Source organism: Aythya marila (assembly GCF_965140915.1).
Source record: "Aythya marila genome assembly, chromosome: 7".
Lineage (NCBI taxonomy): Eukaryota > Metazoa > Chordata > Aves > Anseriformes > Anatidae > Aythya > Aythya marila.
The window spans coordinates 15,667,806-15,686,308 of record NC_139048.1 but is presented as its reverse complement, the minus strand read 5'-3'; the positions used below and the strand labels follow the sequence as shown (position 1 = coordinate 15,686,308).

The window sequence follows — 18,503 nt, the reverse complement described above, 5'->3', positions numbered from 1 at the left end:
TAAACATATATTTTATGTATATATCTATGTGAAGAAAATCCCTACTCTGCTGTAACAATGACCATGTTCTTTCAACTTCAAAAGAATGATGAACTGAACCAATGTACAATTTACTGCATTTTTTGCATGGTTTACAAACCATGAGAAGTATAAATTATACAGCTTTTGAATTTACTAGATTGTTTTTATATTTTAAGGAAGGTAATACATTTATCTAGAATGAAAAAAAAATTATTTGGCAAGCGGCACTAGTGGAAATGTGACTAAATGTTCCAGTACAACGTCCCTGATAACTTCAGTAAGAAATTAACCCAATGAGAATTAGTTCAAAGAGAATCCAAAATGTATTTGACAAAAACAATGATTTTATTTTGAGTGCTTTTATGTCAGTTCTAAACACTATCACTTCAGACAGAAGTATTTCAATAAATGCTCCCTGTCTTGGGAAATAAATGACCAGTAAAACACCTTAGATATCTTGAGGTTTTATGGGTAGCCTGAGGCAGGAGATTGTAGACATAGTTAACATAAAATATGCATATATTGAGTATGTGTTGAGTACCAGAGGAAAAAGCAGGAATCAGCTTCTGATTCTATTAGCTTCTAAGTTCTTTTGATTATATTCATTTTAATAATTTTAGGCAAGTTTTCTTCTGCCACTTTCTGCATCTCCAAGATAGGAATAGCAAATTCCCTTTGGAAAAAAAAATAAATTTTTTTTTTTGAAACCTGTAAGTAAAAACTGCTATACAAGAACTTCAAATTATTATGGTAATTTATGAAATAATGAATGTTATCCTCAAAAAAAAAAAAAAAAAAAAAAAAAAAAAAAAAGTGTTACATGAAATACTAACTTCTTGAATTTGAATTGCTTTTCAGATTCTAAGCCTAGACTGATGCTTTGTTTGAAATGCCTTTGAAATCTTTTCCACCTGTTTAAGCAATTTTGACTTTGCTGCAGACATGGCACAATAGTTACATTATAGCAAGTTAGACAGCTTGTCAAATGTAAAACCTGCATTTTCATTTCCTTATATCTTGCTGCTAATGCAGTTCTACTGTCCATCCAGATGATTTCCTGTTATACAAATGGTAGCAGATGTTTGCCAATGAGTTCTATTCCTACAAACGTCAGTCTAAAGAAATCAGGTTCAATTTTATGCATTATTTTAAGAGAAAGTTCAATTTCATTAAATACACACACACAAAAAGGCAAATCTTTTGTTTTAGACAGTTCCAATTTTCACTACTCTTGTAACAGTTCACAATTTCTCTGAATACTGGACATAGCACTGAACAGAAACAAACCTAAACTATAACATTGCATACATTTGTGAACATCTGCAATAGCGAATTTTCCCTCTAATGGAGAAGATTTTGGAAATATTCTACACTCAGGTGCCACTACTTCAGATTCTGGGTAATTACTCCACCTTTTATATACTGCACCTAGTTGCAGAAGTATCTTTGCATAAATATCTTCCCTTTCTCCTCAGACTGGCCTGATTAAAGCCAATAAATAGATGCGTATGCAGTCCCTGACAACATTTAGACGAAAATGAATGCCTTGTATTGGTTCTGCAGTCCTCAGATGAATTGCACTCCAGAACAAATTTTCGGACTTTCTCAAACATTTTATGATTCTGAAGGGAAACATTCCAGATAGCTTGCTTTCTCCTGTTTTCTAATGATAGATGCATCTTAATCTGATTTAAGCATAACATATTTGGTAACCAGATGAAAGGCAAGCTGAATGCTCTAAATGAAAGAGAGCAAGAGGTTATGACATGATTTTTGCTTAGGAATATTTACGATTAAACTCTGTGCATATATATTTAATTCTGAAATCCTTAGTAAATGTAATAAAGAAGCTTTAGTCACATTAAGGCTGAACTGTTCTCAAGAAATGAAACAAACAAAATTCTAGAAAAACAACCAGCCAAACAAAAAAACAATAACAAAAAGCATTGTTACATTTTAAAAAGAAAGAAGAAATGTAAAATATTTGGAGATTTTATTTCTGTCATAAAAAGAAATAATGAAATTGCACATAGTCACACTTTTGTTCATTAAAGTGTCCATCAAAAGCTAAAGAAAAATATTTAAGACTGTAGTAGTTAGACTGGCAAGTTTATCTGCTATTACCGCACTGCATTCCTAATATGTTCTTCAGTATTTAGATTAAATTTTTTTATCCAAAGACTGAAACTGTATTTTCTGAGACTTTAGGAGAAGAAAGAGATTTAACATCACCAAATGGATCTGCAGTATCTAGCTGAACAACAGAGAAAATACATCAAAACTTTAAATTATTACTTAACAATGAACACTGACAGACCTGATAAAAGAAATAGAAGATTCTATTTTGATTGTATTTCAAGAAATATTGCTATCACTTTATGCTGCAAACTCTTTTTATAATGCAGGAGAAAAAAATTATCTTTGAAAACAGCATAAATTCAGCAAGAACTTAACTCTTCTTCTTCTTGTTATTTATTACTTTTAGGGGTAAAAAGATTGGACATGATATTGATTTTTTGATCACCAACCCAGGACCAAGAGAAGATGATGAACTTCTGCATAAAGTTGTTGACTTGTGGAAAAAGCAGGTATGAATTTAATAATATTTGGCTAAAAAAGAAAAAAAGATGTTCTAACAGCATGGAATTAAGCCTATATAACGCTTAAAGAATGTTGACTCCTTTTCACAGAAGATTTCAGTATTTTTAAATTGCATGTTCTAATTAATTATTAATCATGATGAGCTAGGTGTATACTACAGCTCTGAAGTTGAAGGTAATGTCAGGGGTGCCCTGCACACACTATTATATCCTCCCCTAAGAATCTGCAACTGATCAGAGGTAAGTTAGGCTAAATGAAGTTTTGGGTGATGCAGAAAAGCTGCTATACTTAATTTCTCATTGAGATGGGAGTAGTTTCCCCAAGTTACTGCTTTGATTTTGGGGAGCTCCAACATTAAGTATAGTGAACTTCTGTAACCCCATGGTGCGATGTTAGTAAGTCTGAAAGCTTGGGTACAAAACACCTGGAATTCTGTCTTCCTTTCAGCCCATAGATTAACAGTTTTCCTGGTTTCCTGTTTTTTGGAATATGGTAAAAATTGATGTAGTCCTCTTTGATGTTTGGGTTTTTATGTAAGCACATATTTCACAGAAGAATTGTTCATCTAAGGTTTGTTGTATTCAACATTCTTCAGTTCCAAGCAACATTAAAGTTAGAAAATTTTGAATTATAATAGGTGCAGGTACCTCAAAATATTCCTGGGTCAGAAATATGGTATGTTGGGAAAGGTAAGCCTGTTATTTATTTATTTATTTATTTTTCTCCTGTCAGGCCAGCTAAGATATTTTTCACTTTACTTCCCGTACTGTTCAAAGGATTTGAGTACATTTCAACATGTAAAAAAGACCAGCAGTCTGAGATGAATCATCATGCCTCACTGCTAAGCAAAGTCATCTTTCAGTGCAGATAGCCTGGAGAGAATGCTTTCAAATTTATTCTTGACTGATGTACTTTAATTAACATATAATGTGTTAATATGTGAAAGATACTAAAAATATTCTCCAAACAAGCAGAAACTTATCTGATTTTATGAAGAACTGATTATTTTAGAGGTGGTCGAAATCTTTCTACTGGCTTAATGACATCAAACTCATTATTTCCTGGTAAAATACAACCCTAGATGAATTTCTCTTCTTTTGGCTGACTTGGTATCCAAAATGGTAACAGACTATTACCAATTTTAAAGATTTCTCTGATTTCTGTCATAATTGTGCATGCAAAGTGTACATATTAAAGTAGACTGCTAGAAGGTATACTTTATCATACTCCAATGAAAAGCAATGAAGCTGTGACAATTAATGAGTGTTGAGGAGCAATTCTATTTTTATCTTTTTATTATTTATGTAAAGATTCTTTCTCAGGCATCCCACTCCCTTTATTCTGAGCAAAGCTGCGTTTCTTCTTGGAAGCTGTCCTTTTGCTTTCTTAAGCAGATTTGAACCTCTGGGAAGGCATGTGCATGTCCTCCAAAACTGTTTATTACCACACAGCAGAAAGGAAAAGTGACAATAGGGTGAGTCTAGAGCCTGTCCCTGGGTGCAGCCTTTCATTCCTTCTCCCATTCCATCACACTTCACTTACATTAATGAGAACAATGGCTGTGATCTGAGAAGTCTGGCAACTGCAGAAGCTTTTCAGGTCATCCTGAGTTGTTTTCATTAAATGGAATTGAAAGGAAAGAAAGAGAAAATAAATCATTCTTGTTGATTTTTTTTTTTTTTCCCAAGGAATAAAATTTGGCAGAATTGAATGCAGGCAAGAGTGCAGGAGGTCAAGGGAGGCCAAGGGTCTGATGAAAAGATTAGGATTCCTCTAGAGATCTCCCAGCATGAAGAAAATGTCAGAAGGGGAGATGCACAGTGGAAGTAGCAATGAAATCCAAACAAGCTGGGGATTGTTTAAAGCTACAAACAAAGACTTTCTGTGGTTTGTTATTTCTCCAGAATTTTTGGGGCTTATAACACTTGTTATACAGCCTCTCTACTGTGATCATTGTAATATGTAGGCTTTTACCGTCACTACTGAAAAATTAGCTGCCAGAAAAATGAAAATACAAAAAGAAAGAGGAATTATATTCCTCTTGCTTTTTTATTACCTTTGATTTCTAAAAGGAAAGGAAAAAAAAAAAAAAGAACCTAAAGCACTTTTATATTTTTGACGGTACACCTGTTGGTTGCTTCACAGCTTTCCACTTTTGTGCTACTGCTTCAAAGCCCAAATTCATCAAAGAATGTCACTGAGGTCATGATGTTGACTTCCTTTCAACAGCTCTTAGTGAAGGATTCTGCAATGTTTAAATTCTAAACTATGGACCCCATCCTTATTTAAATAGTTTAAAAGGGCCTTTTTCTTAGCCAAAAAGTTTAATGTAACAAGATCCTTCCATTGAAAGCTGTTGAAAAATTAAGTGGTTAAATCAACACCATCGTGCTCTTTGATGCAGCAGCAACCGGGGATAAATGGACTGAGGAACAGAGAACACAGTCTCCCCTGAACTTCAAAGAAGAATGGCTAAATGGAAAAGCTGCAATGCAGTATACAGGTTATGGTTTTAATGATTCCAAGAAACTTCATAAAGTAAGAAATTACTTCCTCCGTGGGTTAGAGCTTGGAAGTGCATGGGCAAACAGGCTGAGCCGTCTGTGTCAATGCAGTTTCATTCACATACTGTGTAAAGGGGGGTTTATTTTTTGATAAAAACTATATTGCTGTATTTAGCACTGTTGCTGTTAGATATGTACCATCAACAGAGGAAGAGATGCTATTACTGCAGGCATTCCTGTACTCTCCATTTTTTTTTTCTTTCGTATTCATGAAAGTATAAAGTTGCATTAGCCCACATTGCCATTTCATTTTTCTTTCAGCTTTTAACAAAACGGGACTATTGGTGCTTTCCTATGCTTATTAATTTTAACATTTTGTGGTCTGGGTTAGACTCTATCATTCACCCTTGCTGAGGTGAACATGTCAGGAAAAGGAAGGCTTGAAGTCTCATTGAGGTGTATGGTGATGAACAAGCAACTAGTCTGGCTTTTTCATTTCTGGAAATAGCTTTTTGTAAACAGGGTTCACAGAACAGCAGCACTTTCGTTATTGAGTGACAGCTGGATGTTAGTAGCAAAAAAAACTGTTTCTAAGACTAGATACAGAAACAGTTGAGAGGCTGGAACAAAGAGCTTATTTCTTTAAGATGAATGCTTGCTCTGCTTATAAGGATGCAGGCCTGTATTCATTCCTTTGTAAGCAAATGTTGCCTCACCTTTTACATTCTGATTTTATTTTATTTTATTTTATTTTATTTTATTTTATTTTATTTTATTTTATTTTATTTTATTTTATTTTATTTTATTTTATTTTATTTTATTTTATTTTATTTTATTTTATTTTATATTTTTTGCTGCATTTTGGCTCAGTTTCAGCAGGAGCTGAGGACATTCTTAGCTAAAATAAAGTAGTGCATGCTGGCTAGAGTACTTTGGTGGGACTTGAGATAACTTGGCTTAAACCCCTTAGGCAGAGGATGGGGTTGAGTATGATTGTCCTGACTCTGGGGTTATTGCATAAAGTAGGCAGAAGTGTTCCACTGCCTTGTATGTTTTAAGTAAGGATCCTGGCAGCAGTGGCTGTTCTTATGAAGTCTGATTTTTCTGGTGTGTACTGTCTATCTATATGTGGGTAAGTATGTATGCACATGTATGTATATGTCCCTACTTATCCATTAGTTCTTGTCACTCACCAGTGCAAATACTCGTGGCATGGAAACAGGGAAACGTTCCTGAACTCTGGTGCTGGGCTGTGCATTCCTGTCAAAACCAGGCTGTTCAGGACACGCCCAGAATTAGATCATTCTGCTGTATGGGGAACTTCAAGCTGAAAAAATTGTCATCAAAGGGACCAAGGCAGCTGTATGATTAGGCAGCAACTGAAAAATTTTGTATTGCTGATCAAGCCTTTGATGCCATTTCCTAACGATTCCTCACTCTAACAGCATTGACTGCTCCCAGGCATCAGTTACTTGAGCTGTTCAACTTTATAGAATTCCATTTATCTCACCTAGGTAGCGATTTTTCTGGGTTGAAACCTTGAACTAACATGCCTACATCCTATTTCAGTTTAGCTATAGGTATTTCAGTAAAAATAATACTGTTCCACTTCAGTAAACCATCTTAGAAGGAAATTAAGAACAACAACATATATATATTTCAGAAGAACATATTGTATTACATTTGCTTTGATATAAAATAGTCTTACTCTGCTTTAACCCAGCTACCAATATATAGGAATAATGACTTCTTGTAACATTAAAAATGGGATAGCATTTCATTTAATTAAAAATGACAAAGAATGCTAAAGACGATATTTGATTCTTCAGCTATCGTTTATATATTCTTCTCAAAATTCACACACATCCCCAATTTGATCAAACATTTACTCCAATATTAATACTTCTGATGTGCCAACATTCAGTCTATTTAAGTAAATGTGCGTTATCATTTTAAAAGGGGGAAATTCTTTGGGCATTGACATAACAAAAAATACATTTGATTTTGATGATGATGTAAATTTGAGACATGAAAATGCACACATTTTAAAACTTGATTGTGTAAACAAGATCTACAGCAGTTTATGTTGTGTAGATCAAATGGAAATTTGCAAACAGCTGCAAATTCCCTGACATAGACTAATGTGAAGGCTGCAATTTTAGCAGTAGACGACACTTCATGCAAACTTCATAGCTGACTGCCCCTTAAAGTCATACTTTTTCAGAAAGTACAGAAGTGCTGTTTCAACTGTACTTTATGGGGTGACAGTGATGTCCAGTGCTCTATCAAATCAAATTAATAGGAAACATTGTCATGAATATGACCTATGCTTTGGCTGCTATTTAAAACCATTATCCTAGGTTTGAATCTGTTTTTGGTTTGAATCTGTTTTTGGTTTCAACTGTTTGTTGGAGTCAGCACTTGTGTAATTCTTGCCTAATTACTTTTTTTTTTTTTTTTTTTTTAAGGTTGAATTTACAGACGGGTACTTCATCTTATGCTCTTTCTATCAACTTTAGAAGTTGCCCAGCCAATAAACACTGAAAAAAACACTACAAGATAACCCAGAGATATTTAGTTCTAAAATATCTTTCCTAAATATCTTTCACATTTGCTAACCATGACCATCTGCAAATACTTAAAATGTATTCAAGTAGAAGATATGGTCTAGTCAGCAAGGGAAAACAGCAACAGGAAGTCTTCAATACAATTTTGTTGTAACTGCTTCATAATTTGCTTGATGTTAAACCTCAGGTGCCCCAAGGAGCATTGCCTTGTAGTTCCTAAACATTGCAATACGAAGAGTTTTAAAAGAAAACTCTTTAAAAACTCTGTCTTTAAATGCTGTGGTTTAATAGATGGAATTTGCAGTTCTAAAGCAGCTGGGAGAACTCAAAGGCAGGACCTTTGGTAGGTCTGGTATCCAGGACGAATTTTAGGTAAAGGGAACATTTTTAGTGTGTGTAGTAGAGCAAAGACTCTTACCTCAAATTTACTCTGTTTACATTTACAATTGTATATTTCTGTAATGAGTAGCAAGATGAAAAAAATGACTTTGACAACTAAGCAAAACTGATTCAGAAGATATCATCCAAAAGATGTCTTAAAAAGCCTGAGCATTTTATATCAATGCCATTTGCAGACACACAGATACATAATCATATCTCCTTAAGAGCTTGCAGCCTTAAAATCCAAGGAATAGTTACTGATGGCCAAGTGTGCATGTCTACAGATCTCGCTGAGACAAGACACTTGCCAGGTGCTTGTCTGTGAAGGGAGAAGCCACTGTAGTCTGTATTATTTTCCTAGATTTATCAGGGTGTCAGGAACAAAAATCCTACTAAGAACACCCATCTATAGTAGGAATTCAATTCCTTTTGTAGTCCACCTAAGAAAGATGGGCTTTAATTCCTAATTCTTTGTACCAAGAGATTTCAATTTCATTAGAGCAAAGAAGCATTGATATAGACTGAGGTAAATGTGCAAAGCTAGTGATCTGAACACTCTACCTACAATCAGCATATGGGTGTGGGAAATGTAGGTACCTGGAACAATAAAAAAGGACACTTTAGCACAGCCTACTGTAGTTGTTAGGAAATAAATCATTTGAATTTCTTCTGGGATATGCTATGCAATGTCCCACATCTCAAAGACAAGAAAGGAGAAATGAGTAAGAGAAGTGAAAACCCTGATGAAGAGGCTAAAAGCTTTTACAGAGAATGGGAAGAAGTTTTGAAGTCATCAATTAACTATCAATGATCAAAGAGATCAAATGAATTTTTTAGCATTAAAAACAGCAACAATAAAGATTAAGAATTAACCTGAAGTCAGGCATACTTTGTTAGTAAGAGTGGGTGAGATTAGAAACAGTTATGCATTAACATTCAACAGCTGTTTTGGGTTTATATTTGGAAATTGTATCAGTGCCTTGTGACGTTGGGGTAAAATCAAGAAAAAATTACTAGCTGTTTTAATGATGGATGTGAGAGAACACCTGCTAAAATTAAGCATTTTCAAATCAGCTTGGAAATGAGTAATCCAAGAAGGAGCTACGTAAGGAGTTTTCTTAGATTAGTTTATTATAGTCTTCAACTCAGGAAAAATTCCAGAGAAGAAATGTCAATGAAAAGCAAATAGTTATCATTAAAATGGCTGGCCCAGTGACCCATAAAACAGCTTGAGAGTGATCCCTAGCAAAATAATGGGATCATTAATGTGGAACTATCATCAAAAAAAAAAAAAAAGCTTTTTTTTTTTGGCCAGAGCTGTACCTCTGATATAGTAATATAGTAATATAATAGTAATAATAGTAATGTTTTCTAAGATATTTAACGTTACCACATAAAGTTAACGACTTGTGATATATTATCAAAAAGAAAATCAAAATAACGTATTTTTAAATTTGGTGTTTATTATGGAGATATCCTTCCAAAAATCAGTTTGTTACCTGTGTTTGAAGAGGCTTGACATGGAGAACATTATAATTACCTATTGATAACCATGAAAGAAAAGTACTACATGATCCCAGTTCAATATTGCATATTTAAACAAAACAAAACAACAACAAAAAGAAGCTAATATGATTATTCTTTATCCTATATCAAGTGATATGTTAACTAAAAGTCGGAAAGTATTCTTGGCCTTTTTTTTTTTTTTAAGGTGAGACCAAAATAAAAAATATTAGACAAGAGGAAGGTGGATGTGTAAATATTTGAGGGATTTCAGAGTTGAGACAAACTTTGGTCCAAGGATATAAATCTATCCTGATGATGGAAGTTTTAAGAAATACTCTATTCATCTTATCAGAGAGAAGTTCTCTGATGAATTGAGTTTGGTCAATGTGTGGATTTAAATACATAAGCATATATAATATGCTGACAATTGTTGATTGGCCTGTTGGTCTTGAAGAGAAAACTAACCAACTCACCTGCCCAAGCATGGTTAATAAATCCGGCATAGTTGTTTTCCTTCTAGCAATAATGATTAAACACTTGTCAACCTATGGAGGAAATGGTATGCATTATTATTGCTAACCTTTATAACAAAGCTGGATTCCGTTTGCAGAGGCAAATCTCAGAAGTCTCTGCTTTCTGTGTAATCTGGTGCTCAGAGGGGAGGCAGTCACAGTGCTCTCCTATATTTTATGAATCTATAAAATCTAAATTAAGGTTGAGAGTACCAGGAGTCAGGCACCCATCTGAGTGTTTTCATCATGTGCAACCTCTCTCAGGAAGTGAAATATTTTTGCCAGCTGAGTCTTCCTGCTAGAGATGGTTTCAGTGTTATGGAGCATTGTATCAAGCCCCATTTTGCTCTGAAAGGATAACAGAGGGAAGCAGTGTGATTGATAATATTTCCCTTATTTATTTTGTTGTTGTTGTTGTGTGTTCGATATTTTGCTTTCTTTAAAAAGGATATGCTCGGCAGCAGAGAAAGAGAGGCTGGTCCTTATCTTGTCCCAGGTGCTGTGTTTTGGGTGAGGAGAAGTTTTCTGACTTCACTTGAGATTCACTTGAGAGCAATGGAAGGTGTGCCTTTAGATCCCAAAGATATAAGAAGCTTTGTGGGTGTAAAGTAAATATAAAATGCCCTTGTTGAAAGGTTGCAGGCTACAGAGCAAGGCTGGAGGATAGCACTGCCCCTTCCACCCAGTGCTTCTTGCAGTTCTGGATTAAAAGGAATTAATTTACAAGACTATTACTTTTATTTTTATTCTCACTCTGAACTGCAAGGAACAAAATATTTTAAAAGAAAATCATGTTTATATTTTAATAAAATCTGGCTATTGAGGTTCAACATTTTTTTGGTGTAGTCCCTTCAAACAAAAGGTATGAGCAAGGCAATTCCAACTCTCTGGTGACTCCACAAGGAAGGAGAATTTCCTTTCACAAGGAAATCTCAGATAACAGACAGTGCAAATGCTCTCTTTGGAAGCTGTCAGCAAGACTGTTCTTTGGACTAATGTGTTTTTCTAGATATCTGCCTCGTGAGAAAGCATCAATCTCTGCTCCAAAATTTCTGTTGACATCAACCACAAAGTCTTAGGGGGAAAGGATAGAGGGGAAGAATTGCAAATATTGTTTCCTTAGTATAGGGTAGGATATTGCCATTATCAGACAGCTACCACTGCAGATTTCTCTCTAAGGATTGGTTGGTATTTTTCCAAAAGTTACGTATGGCTATTTTATGTCTCTTCTTAGACCAGATTTTGCCATTCACAATTTTGTGTTTACTGAAACTGTATTTTACAAGATATTTTAAGATAACTGTCTAGAAAGTCTGGAATTTCAGTAAAACCAATCCAGCAATTCAATGTGAGCAATGTCTTCTCTTTAGGGCTTACTTCTGTATTGTGATATCATTGAATCAACATTTGTAAAGGAACAGATACCAAGCAGAGAAGTTGATGCCATGGATCATTTTCAAAAATGTTTTGCAATATTAAAATTATACACGCCAAGCACAGACAACAGCAGTTACAATACGTCAAAAGAATGTGATATGGCAGAAGTCAAAGACTGGAAGGCAATCCGTGTGGATCTGGTCATAACCCCCTTTGAGCAATATGCATATGCTTTGTTAGGCTGGACAGGCTCCAGGGTAAGTAACCACAGCAGGTGTTTTTTTTTTTTTTGTTTGTTTTTTTTTTTTTTTATAAGCATCGCTAACCTATTGTTGCAATTGCAGGGCTATTCAGAATTCATGGAATTTTAAAAAATGTTCCTTCTCTCCACACATCACTTTTCATAACCAGTGATCTTAGGTTGAAGCTGATGAACTCATCACTGACATTTCTGTCTAAAACACTTAACATTTGTTTTCCTTGAAGCTTAGTGTTTAAATTCATGGAATGAAGAGCTATATTTTCAGTCCTTTGCATTGTCTTTTTACATGACACTAGCGTTAACAAGTGACTTCAACAGTTACTGAGTAAAGAGATGATTTGGAAAGTTTCACAGAATTATCATAAAGATTTTACAGGACATTTAACATTTGAGGAAGAAGTGCTCTTATTTGGAACTTATTTTTTTCATAGAAAATTGAAAACAATTTGATATTTTTCATTTTGGATTAAGGAAACTATTTTGTTTCTATTTTGCGTATTGTAAAATTATTTAAAATTATAAAACATTAAAATTTACTCATTAGTTTTGAACTAAAATAAAGTGTTTTAGTGTTTTAGTTAATAATCTAATATGGAAGGAAAGTTTCAAATGATAGCTACTTTCTATAATAGAAGTTCTTGTAATAGCTTTTTTAGTGGGTATAATATAAAATAGCACAATATTTTCAAAATAAATTCTATATAATTGCAAACTCAAATGATTAATCTGTCTCCACATGGAACTAGTTTGTGATCTGTTCTACATGCTTGCCCTCTGATGTTCATTTTGTTAGAGAATGATTATGTGGTATAACAAAGAGTTCCTAAGCCTGTTCTGAGTGAGCTTTTTGATGTGCTAGAAGTACAGATGCACTGCCACTCGGTTCAACCCAGGTTAATTGGAAGCAGGGTGCTTTAGACCAGGCAAAATGCTGTAGCTGATGTGTTCTCCTGCTGAGCTGATGAGTTACTTCAGCCACTTTTCAGTTTTGAGATAATAAAATGTGTTTACTTGGATTTTGGATCAACTGCAGAATTTGACGTTCATCTTATACAGGAAATGTTTGGCTACTTAAAAGCTCCTCTCTCTTCTCTGCAGATGGATGTCTGTTCTAAAAATGCACTTTGTCAGACCCTTTGTAGGAAAGGACTCTATCTTTCTCTACTCACTCGGTTCCTGCTACCTGTTGAGATAACTCACGTAGAGACTGTGGGAGCCCATAGTAAACTGTACATAGCCTTGCTTTCTCTTATAGTACCCAACTGTTCTCAGACTAGCCAACTGAAATGATGGACCATTGACTATCAAAGTATTGTTCTTTCAGATGATCCATCTGTTCAAACTATAGTCTTTTGGTAGAGATAATTTTCATATATTCATTTATTATTTGGTTTGCTGTTGGGACTCTAGTATAAAGGATAACAATTTTGATTGGACAGAATTGCTCTTATCTATTGTGTTTCTTACAGCAATTTGGACGTGATTTGCGAAGATATGCTACTCATGAAAGGAAGATGATGTTGGATAACCATGCCTTATATGACAAAAGAAAGGTACTGTGTTTTTTGTTTGTTTGTTTGTTTTTCTCAGAATTAAGATACCACATTTTTATTTATTTTCAGTTTATTTTTGATATTAAGGTATCTAAAATATTTTAGCTTGAATGTCTATCTGTGAAACAGTCACATCTTCACAAGATTTAGTTTTCCTGCTACAGCCTGATTCAATCTGAACAAGTATGTCTGGAAATCTTTGGCATAGCTGAGGTAATTTCTGAAATTTAAGAATTAACACATGTGGGACACAGGTATTTGGAAGGAATTGTGCAACCTTCACAAAATGGAGAACAACTTACCTGCAAGCATTCAAAAAAGGTATTTTTTTGTCCTGTTTCAGAATGAAAGGTCATTTCTGTGTCACAGGCACAATTTCAGTGGGCATTGTACTGACATTTTGAAGGAAAAAAGCAATATTAACTGGTACCGGCTCTGAGGAAGTTTCTGTGGGTATGATACTAAATGGGGATCAGTGATCATTTTGCTTTTAAAGCTCTGCATTCAGAAGTTTGTGTGGAGTTGTTTTGCTAGGCTTGTTAGTCTTGGTTAAATGGTAGTAATTCTAGTCTAAATGCTTTTGGCTGGAAATATTCTGACCTCTGTAATTATCTGGCTTAATGTCTGTATTTGTAACAGACCGTTTTAATAAGAAGCAAAATCAATATTGAAGATGCTTATTGATGTCATTATAGGGGAAGGCAAAAGTACCATGTCAATTTTTACATTAATCTATCATTTGTATTCCTTATAGAATGGAGGCTGCTTTTAACATCTCTACTTACATACCGTATTTTCTCATTGTTTGTGAGATGCAGCAGTGATCCAAGCCCTCACCCCATTACAGATGTCTCCATCTGCGCTTGTCAGGCACATATGCTAGAGAATCCTCAGTTCACATAGAAACCTAGGGAAATGATCAGACTAATGATCCATTTAGTCAAATATCCTGTCTTCAACAATTGTCAATACTAGATGCTTCAGAAGAAAATATTAAATTGCATAATAGATAAATATACAATTACATGTTCAAGGCAGAACTTTCTTCATGAACTCAGAGATGATGTCACTGCTTGTATTCATATTTTGAAAGCATTTAAATATAAAAGAAACTCAATATAACATATAAAATATTCTTATCTGCAGTTTAATATGTGTTAAATATATCATGCTGTGTAACGGATAACTGCACTAGTGAAATACAAAGCAGTTAAGAAACGTCAGTGTTATTTTTTTGTGTGTGCAGCAAAAATTGCTTACATGGGATACCAGTATGTATTATTACATACTTCTTTACCCAGAACACAGATGTATTCAGTGATGCAAAATGTCATTCTATTCATTCATGAGCAGCATCAGTCAGTATTCTTTTTTCTTTATTGTGTTTAGGCTTTATATCTGACTTATATCTGACTTACCATTCAAATCCCTCTGGGAAAGAAAATGTGAGTTCCGTGTGAATTTCAGTGGGCTAATAAGGATATTTCACAGAAAAATGATGAGTTTATCTTCACAATGCCCTCTGGGAAGAAAGGTGCTTTTGTATTCCCAAGTGAATTCTGAGGCAGAGAGAGATTTAAGGCCCTAAAAACCCAATGATGCTCCCTGTGATGCAGCATCTGGCCTCAGTTTCATTCTATTGGATATCCACCTCAGGATTTCGCAAAATACATAGAACTGAGTACATCCATGACATGTTTCCAAAAGCTGTCAGCTCTAACTGAGTCTCAACCATTTCTGCATGTCTGAGTCTCAAGTTATATTTCTTCACTGTGCTGCCCAAAAATGAAGAAACAGAATTAGTGGTAGGACTAAGATGCTAGATTTAGAATGTTTTTCTTACAAGAATTATCTGTCAAGGACAAAGGAAAAAAAAAATCCAGGCCTACAGAGCAAATTTCAACTGCCTTGACCACGAAGTCCTTAATCTAGGATATCCGTATATGAATGATATGAATGAATCAAATGTTCCTTTCTGTGTGGGCTCTGTTTACTTTGGAGGTTTTTATTTTTCCCAAGCAAAACCTAAGCCTCCCTTTTCCCATTTAAATCCAGACACAGACAGTTTACATCCAAATCTTATTTCCTACTGCCAGATATAGACATACTACAATTTTTCAACAAGAAGTCCTGACAATGTCTTGACACAGCAGAACGTTGTTCTTTTCTGTGCTGCACTCTCAGAAACAACCTAATTTTCCACAAAGAAAGAAGACCATGCCTAAGACAGATACCCATTATGAAATATGAAACAATAAACAGGAAGAGAGAAACTCCCTCCCTAAGTATTCTAATATTAAAATCAAATGTTTTATATTCATAGATTATTTTTCCCCCGCAATTTTGCATGAAGAGATGCTCATAAAGGACATTTTGAACAAAAAGACTTCCACACTGCCACCCAGTGTGTTATAAAGTCAGCAGTCTGTATAATAACAGCAAGTGTTTATAGCTGTGAAACTTGAGGTGATGACCTATAGAAGAGGAGAAGTTTGCTGTAATTATATATCTGGGATGTGTGGCTGCCAAAGTTGATTTATTTTTAGGGTCATCAAGTCAGCAAGTCAAAGGTGATCTTAGAATCAGTGATGACAAATAATTAGTGACTTGATTCCCACTTCAGGGAATCTATACCCAAATAGTGATAAAATTTTTTAAATTTAGTTATGAAAACTAAAGAAAATCTTCCTTTTAGTAATTCAAGTGCTTTTGATTCAAAAACATTTAGTTAGGCACTTTGAAACATGTTTTTATCTGTACCTTCTCTTAAATTTAGATTGGTATATGAACATATGCATTTCTTTGTGGTACTAAATCTTACTTTCTTACAGGAAAGCTTTTAGAATGCTTAAATAAAGAATGCAACAGAACCACTGAGATAGTCTTTCATTATAAAAGGCAACATTTTCCTTGTTTGCTCTACATTCTGAAAAATAAATTGATATATTTTACTCTTCTGTATTAATAGTTATTAGCCCTTTGGCACTGGAGCTTGCACTGTGGCCTACTGCCTGAACTATGATGCTCTTTGGAGAATCCCATATTCCAGTGCTCACAGGGTAACACCAGGAGAGAACCCTGCTTGCTTTAATGGGTTTCCAGAGGGATTCTGACAGGAATAGAGAACATTAACACAGCAGTTAGGAATCAATTACATAGCTTCCAAGAGGGGAACAAAAGGAATGGATATTTCCTCCAGGGACTTATTACAAAGTTACATGATGAAATTATTCCTCAGCCTTGATTTTATTTATTTATTTAAATTTCCCAGCAGTGTGAATAACTTTCATATATTTGCAGGTTTTTGTAGATACCGTGCAGCTATCAAACTAATGTTATTTATTTATTTATTTATTTATTTATTTATTTTTACCTACATCCAAAATGAAAACACATTTCATGGATTTTCTTTTGGTAGGAAAACTGAGATGCAAAAAATTGAAAATTTATGACCAATTATCTGACAGCTCTCATTTTCATAACAAGGTGAATGGGTGTTCAGATCTGTGCCTCTGTAAAATTTTATCCTAAAGTTATGCAAATCAGCATTTGTATATACCAATTTTCGCAGATGACACCAAGTTAGGTGCGTGTGTCGATCTGCTTGAGGGTAGGAAAGCTCTGCAGGAGGATCTGGATAGGCTGCACCGATGGGCTGAGGTCAACTGCATGAAGTTCAACAAGGCCAAGTGCCGGGTCCTGCACCTGGGGCGCAATAACCCCAAGCAGAGCTACAGGCTGGGAGAGGAATGGTTGGAGAGCTGCCAGGCAGAGAAGGACCTGGGAGTGATGGTGAATAGTCGGCTGAATATGAGCCAGCAGTGTGCTCAGGTGGCCAAGAAGGCCAACGGCATCCTGGCTTGTATCAGGAACAGTGTGACCAGCAGGGCTAGGGAGGTGATCATCCCCCTGTACTCAGCTCTGGTGAGGCCGCACCTCGAGTACTGTGTTCAGTTTTGGGCCCCTCACTACAAGAAGGACATGGAGGTGCTTGAGCGGGTGCAGAGAAGGGCAACGAAGCTGGTGAGGGGCCTGGAGAAGAAGTCCTACGAGGAGCGGCTGAGGGAGCTGGGCTTGTTCAGCCTGGAGAAGAGGAGGCTCAGGGGCGACCTTATCGCTCTCTATGGGTACCTCAAGGGAGGCTGTAGCGAGGTGGGGGTTGGCCTGTTCTCCCATGTGCCTGGTGACAGGACGAGGGGGAATGGGCTTAAGTTGAGCCAGGGGAGTTTTAGGTTAGGTGTTAGGAAGAACTTCTTCACTGAAAGGGTTGTGAGGCACTGGAACAGGCTGCCCAGGGAAGTGGTGGAGTCACCATCCCTGGAAGTCTTCAAAAGACGTTTAGATGTAGAGCTTAGGGAAATGGTTTAGTGGGGACTGTTAGAGTTAGGTCAGAGGTTGGACTCGATGACCTTGAGGTCTCTTCCAACCTAGAAAATTCTGTGATTCTGTGATTCAATGAAGCATGAAGTTGCTGTGATTTACACCAGCTGGATATTAAACCTTATGATGATTCCCACAGTCAGGGAATGAAGGAATTCATTGATCAACAATCAGGAAGAAAGAGAACTTGTATATTCCAAGCATCTTATGATATTATTATTGCTGTTGCACTGATTATAAATGGCATGATGCATTTATGAAAAAGGCCAGTAAAATTCTCAGTGTAAAACTTTCCTGATTTATGAATGATCATATGGTCTGTAGGTAAAGTAGATGCCCTTTTGCTACTAAGCCATTTTGATCATAAAAGGAAATTTATTTTTCTGAATAAACCATAAGTCAGACTGAAGTCAGTTCAGCTGAATTGAAATTGAAGCTGGAGGCCTTTCCTTTAAAAAAAATCATATTTTTATTTAGCTGAAAACCATGGCATCACTTGTTGTCTTTATACCCCTAAGTCTTGGGCCAAGGGTTATTAAAATTTGAGTATGCCAGCTCAAAGAATTTTTGGTTAGAACATGCATTGCATCTGGATGTGATCTGGTGCAACAGAAACCAGTGCTTAAACTCTTATTTATATATTTATGTAATGTGATCGTCAGATCACTATCTGAACTGTAGTTTTTATATGCATATATATATATTACAGTTTGCTACATACTGAGATTTGAAAGACATTTCCTTGCAATGATTAAAAAATTGTGATGTAGTATGTCAGTCATTAGCAAGTTTTGACAGTATCCTGACAGCATTTTAATTGGGTAAAATGGAGAGAGATC

At 35.4% G+C, this 18,503-nt stretch overlaps 1 protein-coding gene across 1 annotated transcript in view; it reads left to right on the top strand.

Annotated features, from left to right (window-relative positions):
* The window catches only part of DNTT (DNA nucleotidylexotransferase), a gene marked incomplete at its 5' end in the record, with an annotated part of 91,583 nt that overhangs the window by 54,050 nt on the left and 19,030 nt on the right, over window positions 1–18,503 (top strand). Inside the window, 3 exons of the mRNA XM_082765055.1 lie at window positions 2,507–2,609; window positions 11,463–11,726; window positions 13,201–13,284. Coding sequence (XP_082621181.1) covers window positions 2,507–2,609; window positions 11,463–11,726; window positions 13,201–13,284 — 451 coding nt within the window. The remainder of the gene's footprint in view (window positions 1–2,506; window positions 2,610–11,462; window positions 11,727–13,200; window positions 13,285–18,503) is intronic.